Source organism: Lutjanus erythropterus, chromosome 1 (assembly GCF_056507025.1).
Source record: "Lutjanus erythropterus isolate fLutEry1 chromosome 1, fLutEry1.hap2, whole genome shotgun sequence".
NCBI classification, from domain to species: domain Eukaryota; kingdom Metazoa; phylum Chordata; class Actinopteri; order Lutjaniformes; family Lutjanidae; genus Lutjanus; species Lutjanus erythropterus.
Window position 1 is genome coordinate 12,560,830 of NC_139317.1, and position 6,431 is coordinate 12,567,260.

Below are 6,431 nucleotides of genomic sequence, written 5' to 3' on the forward strand. Positions count from 1 at the left end.
CATTTAAAATCATGTGAAATTTCTTGAGGGTCAAAATAGAAATAATGCTGAATTTTCTTCTTTATGTTCTAAACATTCCCTTTTATTTCAAGATGATGTCGTACAAATTATACGTTTAATGTTGTGACTTGGGGCTGCAAAATGCATGATGTTATTTATTGATTAACTCTTTATTATTCACTTTTACCCTGTTATTACAGTAAAGCGATGGGCTACCCAAATAAACTCTGGCAAATAAAATCTGCCACAAAAAAGAGTTTCTTTGTCTCCTGCCAGAAACTCTGGCAAATAAAATCTGCCACTTCCTTCCAAAAACACAGCTCAAGTTTCTTGCACTCACCCCTCAGGAGGGGCTCGATTACATTTTTACTAAAAACTGTAGCCCTTAAATCATCATATAATGAACAGAAATGGACTTCTCCCCTAAATCATATGACAAACAAGGCATTCCCTCTTCAGGTAGACCATTAAATGAAGCTGTAGCTGATGGCAATGTAGAGACTATGTACCTGAATATGACTGTGGACACAGATGTCTCTTGTCTCTTGGATAAATTATGCCTCACATAAAGCTCTTTACACTGTTTTTCAGGAGGTAACATGTTTATGATTTAGTTTTGTAGCAAACACCAACAGATCATCTTCCTTTACACCTTTGAACAGGGGGTTTCCAAACTTTTTCATAACAAGGACCCCCCACAGTCGATGCGCATTAGACATTGGAGCCCCAATTCGAGAGGTTGTCTCACAAAATCCCCTCTGAGTTTTTTTTAATTTTTTTTTAATTTTAGGTTTAGAGATAATAAAGCCTTCACAGTCAATACATGATCAAACTGAGATCACTATGAATTACAATCAGTCAAAACATCCAAGACGATTTCTTCTCTTGTTCTGACTAAAGCTCAACCGATACTGGGTTTTTGTTGCCACTGGCGATACTGAGTGACAAAAAGAAGTTGCTATTGATATATCAGTTAATATTCTTTATTTATATATATAGATCAAATCTGAAATGACATCACACGCTGAAACATTAAACTTTCACAGTTATTTTGAACTATTATAGACAACTATAAATAAAAAAACACAAATAGAACAAAGCACTACCTATGAAACTAAAAAATGTAAGAAAACAATAATAAATAAAAACAATCTGCATTATGTTCTGTAAAAAATATATATATCGAACAGCATGCACTGATACCACTATCAACCGATATGCCTGTGCAAGGCCAGTGTCAGGCCAATAATCAATATCAGTCTGGCTCTTGTTCCAACTACGAAAAAAAAAATGTGATTAAAGTTCAAATATTCTCTTCCTCCTTTTGAAGGGGACCCCATGCAACCCACTCAAGGACCCCTGTTGGTCCCCACACCACAGTTTGAAAACGACTGCCTCGGGAACAGCATAAGTATAGATATATCTAGTCTGCTTTTAACTTAAAGAATTTCATCAAAAACACTGTATCTTTCCTATTCTCACAGTGTTTTCTCGTCCTCCATGTTTGTCTCACGTCTTTACGTAGCTTCAGCTGAGACGTTTTCATTCTAACAGGCTGTCAGGATGACTTCAGTGTCAAAGCAGCAGCGTGAACTAAGCGATGCTCCTGCTGCTGCTGCTGCTGCTGCTGGGATAGTCCCTCCAGTCCACTGTGGACATGCCTGGCTTTGTGGCTGCGGCCCCTTTAAGAGCAGAGCCAGTAATTGCCGGAGTCCTCAGTCAGTCAGATACCCAGCGAGTCAGTCTGGCGCCAGCACTATGCAAACTGTATATTATCGGCACTCCTTCACCTAAATAACAAGAGGAGGACCTCCTTGTCAGAGAAAAAAGAGCCTGAGTGCAACTTGAGAGCGACCTTCAGTTGGATGATGTGGGGAAGCGGCGAAGTTTTGCGCAAATTCAAATAATAAGTGTGTGTGTATGTGTGTGTGTGTAATGTGTTTGGAATGTGGAGAGGAAATCAAAGTAAAAGCCGAGTTATGAAAATATTATAAGACTGAAGGGCAGGCAGTAAAACAGGAGTGTCAGTGACATTAAGGCCCGTTTCTCTGGGGGGGGGGGGGGGGTCAGTGTTGCATTTTGAGCTTTAATCCCTTAACTGCAACATGAATTCAGTTATAACTGAAGGAAAAGAAATAGAAATGTATAATGGGTGTTTTGTGACGTTGTTTGACACTTTAATCAACAATAGCAACTTTCTTCCTTAGCTGCAGGCCTCAGGCAAATGACACTGGTTTATTAGAAATTCTAATTCATTTCGTGCTCTTTCATACTGCAGGGAGATGGTCCATTAATCTACATGAAAACAAACTAACTAACTAATGTACTCTTATAAAATTTAGTAGCTGCAAGGCCCTCCATCTGACTGTGGACGTGGTTCTGGAGGAGTCAGTGGCAAAACATCAGTATCATATCGATATCATGATATTAAACTAGATTTTGAATGTATTCATATCGTGATATGGTATAAGTGTTGTCTTTTACAGTAAAGTGAAGTAATTTTCTGGACTTACCAGACTGTTATAGCTGTTCTAACATTTGCCTTTGCCTACATAGTCATTGCCTTCATATTGTTTGTGATTATTGATCAAAATTGTCATTGTGCTAATATTTCATCCCTACAATATTGTTGCAATACCACTATCGAGGTATTTGGTTAAAAATACCTGGTCTCTACCACTGTTTGAGAATTTAAGGTTTGCTACATTCAAGAAAATGTGTGTGTCAAAATATATCGAAAATCATGGCATAGCCTAAAAATATCAAGATATTATTTCAGGGTTTCTGCAGGTTCTAACAAGTTGAATTTAAGAATTTTAAAGGACATATTAAGACCATTATGAAAGCAATTTAAAACTTATTTCATGTCCACAAAGGCAAAAAGGTACAAGCATAGTTTGCATTAATGGTTACTGGGTCAGTGTTGGGTTTGTTTTTGTAGTTGTTACAGTGTGATCAATAGTTTTCCTCAAAAACATTCATAAAAAAGTTAATGCAACTTTATAAAAGTAATGTTTCATAACTCATTTTTTAAGACCTGTCAAAATCAATTTAATACATTTTAAAACATATTATGGCCTCATATTCAGGTTGTTGCATTTCAGACTTAAGGACGTGCAGAAACCCTGAATGTGTGAGCCATGTCACCCAGACCTTTTCTAGCGGGGGGCCCCTGGGGCCCCCATGAAGTTGTGTTGTGGTTTCATTTCACTGATGTTTTAATAATGATTCTACGAGAGAATGGCAGTTAAAAGGTCTTATTTGAGGGGAAAGGTCTAGATAGGTCCTAGATCTGACCCCCCCACTCCCGCCCCCGCCCCTCCGGTGTTGCTGTCCTTACCTGGCCCACACAGGCGGCTGTAGTGATAGGGGTTGCAGCACACCTTTGCGCTGTCCACTGCGCCGAAGCTCTGGCAGTGGCTCAGCGTTTTGAGGCGTGCTGTCAGCGGCAGGTCGCTCCAGCGGTACATCCTACACAGCAGAGACTGTGCAGAGATGTGATGATGAGCTCCGAGCCGCAGCTCGGTGCTCGGCACCAGGACGCACTCGCTGGAGATCCCTCCTTTGGTCTCCACAGCCTTCACTAAGGCGTCCAGAGATCTCTCCCTGAGTCTCTTGAGAAAAGCGTGAGCGGTGCTCGCCAGTTCCTCCTCCAGCCCTCCGTGCCTCGGTGCGCACTGACAAGGGCCCCCTCCGTCTTTTCTCGGGGCCCAATAAGGGCTCCGAGGTCTGAGATCCCATTCCCCGAACAAACAACACGTCACCGTCCTGCTGTCGCCGTCCTGTCCCCGCCGGGAGCCTCTGTGCTCCGGGACGCACATGGCACCCCGGTCATCGTCCGCCTGCTCCTCTTCCTCCCTCTCCGCGCTCTCCGTCAGCTCTCCAGCCTCCCCCGTGAGTCCCGCAGGCGGGTCAGTGTGTGTCACCGACCGCTGCTCGTGTTTGTGGAGCTTTCCTGAGTGTCTGCCACAGCGTCCCCCCTCACCTCGCCTGCTTCCATCCCGCCCGTCGCTCTCGGTGACCAGACGGCTTCTCCAGAGTCGCCGTACAAGACCTGAGCGTTTCGACTTGAACATACGACAACCTAGACAGTTTTGGATGTGTCCTGTCGGTCCCGTCCGGGTCCCGGGAGATGCCACATCGATTTACACTCGTCGCGCAGGGCTGGAGGTTTGTGCACGGTGCGCACAACATGCGCAGCCGGTGGTCACGGTTTTCTGTCTCTCCCGCAGCATTAGAAAGAAATATTCAACCATGCGCTGCGTTAAACATCACTAAACGTCTGCAGAACTGCTCAGTGACCTGCTGTCGCCAACTCAATTAAGCCACAACTTTTGCCAGCCCTCTCACAAAGCCTTCAGCCCCCCAACACTCTGGAGATCCCGCACACGATCCACAAACCATAGTTAGACCCTCCAGGAGCAGGATCAGTTTACATCAACAGAAAGAGCATCAGGAACATACATCCAAAAGTTTTCTCAGAGTTTCTCCTGCAACTCCGTAAACTCCCCGAAATAAATCCTCACACACTGAGATCCCGATGGGTTCTGGAGGCAGTAATCCCGCTGCAGAGTCCCGGGATCAAGCAGGGATGGATCGGGGACTCCGGTGCCAAACTCCGGGACGGATTCCGTGCTGAGAAGTTGTTTTAAAGAGAGCTGGAATTACTCCACTCTCCACTCCCCTGCAAGTCGCACACACATTCGCGTATACACACAAACACTCACAGGCACACGCACACACGCTCCTGCACACACACCAGAGTCAAGACAGTCGGCGGAAAACCATGCTGATCGGTGAATTTCAAAATAAAACCCCTAACCTGAACACATTCTGCAACTATTTGTGGAAGAAATGTGTCAAAAAAAGAAAACAGAGAACTTTTAAGATGGAGATAAAATCTGTTTTCTGTAGGAGATGTTTGAGGCTTTCTGCATATGAAACTGCCAAAAACACAGCAACAATAATAAGATATAAAATGTAAGAATAAATAGCCTATTCATAAGGATTAGGGGTGTTGTGATATACCGGTATCAGTGTTAACTGTGATATATTTAAAAAATACATATTTATATCACGTTAATAATACACATAAGATAATAACATGTAAACAGTCAAGCACCTCTTAATTGTACTGTATGCTCTACTTCCTTTCCTTTCCATTTGACACTGATGCTGTGATGCAGTAGGCTAACTAGCTAGCTAGTGTTTCTAGGCTATTGTTGCCATGCTAAATCATTGTTTGTAGTTATGGTTACAGACTTTCCCTCCACCTCCCTATATTTGAATTCTGAGTTTAATTCATTTGCTAAAAATGTTGTGATAACTTCTATTGGGATTTCTTTGGCCATCCTAATTGTGTGGTGAAAATCAGACATTGTGACAACCCTAATTAGCATAACAGATTTTTGAAAGAATAAAAGTACAATATGTAAATTCTGCAGCTGGGGGACTTTCACAATAAAACAATAACAAAAGACTTAGTTTGTTGACATTGTAAAGTAGTTTGGGATCATGGGAGTTGTTATCAACCCATTTATCCCATTTTATCCTGAAAGTTAAAGCAACTAGCTAGCAATAGCTAGCATGAAACATTTCTCTGTTTGAACATTTGAAACATTTGGGATAATGTAAGTACACAGCTCAAGAAAATCTATAACGTGTGTACACCTTATACATTTTAATGCATAAGTAGGTAAATTAATAAATTAGTTCACCATTCACTTATGCTTGTTTCTGTTTTTAAACATTGTTCTGCTGACCTGCCAACTAAAATACTCAGTTGATTAAGCTAGCAATTATTTAGTGTCAGAATTCAAATTTGCAAAGTTTCCTTTTCCGGGAAACATCTATTTTCTTAAAAGTTACTCTGAAAAATTAAGTATTTCATTTTTCCAAAACTTTAACATAATGCTTTTATTTTGAAACCAGGATGACTGAGCCTTTCGCGTAATTCTGTCTACATTGACTCTCTCTCTCTCCCTCTCTCTCTTTCGCTCTCCCTCTGTGTGTCTCTGTGTCTCTCTCTCTCGGGGCCCCAGAGGAAAGCTCTGGAGCCATTGGTTGATTCCCGCCATCATGTGCCAGTCTAGACACTTTGGCGGCTGCTGGGAGCCGCACTGATTGTTGCGCAAACACGGTTTCAAGTTTCTTAACTCTTAAAGACGCAACATCCTGCTCTGCTGTGCTCGGCTCACTCTGGAAATGTCCTGCAGCGTGGTGGTGATCACAGTGAAAACAACACATTGATCTCTGCTCAATAGATAGATGATAATAGATACATTGAACATAATAAATGCCTTCATGGCCTGTAAAAGAGCAGTACAAAGAAAGAAAACAAGTAAATCTCCTAAATTCAATAAAGGATACTAATGCAAATAATATAATTCCTAAAGATTTATTAATTGTTCTGAGGTTTATCATACTGCTAT

At 41.9% G+C, this 6,431-nt stretch overlaps 1 protein-coding gene across 1 annotated transcript in view; it reads right to left on the reverse strand.

Moving 5' to 3' along the window:
- The window catches only part of LOC146332659 (SMAD family member 6-like), a 29,036-nt gene extending 24,292 nt beyond the window's left edge, over window positions 1-4,744 (reverse strand). Inside the window, exon 1 of the mRNA XM_084745295.1 lies at window positions 3,341-4,744. Within this exon, the coding sequence (XP_084601421.1) occupies window positions 3,341-4,076 (736 nt within the window). The 5' untranslated portion in view covers window positions 4,077-4,744. The remainder of the gene's footprint in view (window positions 1-3,340) is intronic.
- Between the last annotated feature and the right edge of the window lie 1,687 nt (window positions 4,745-6,431).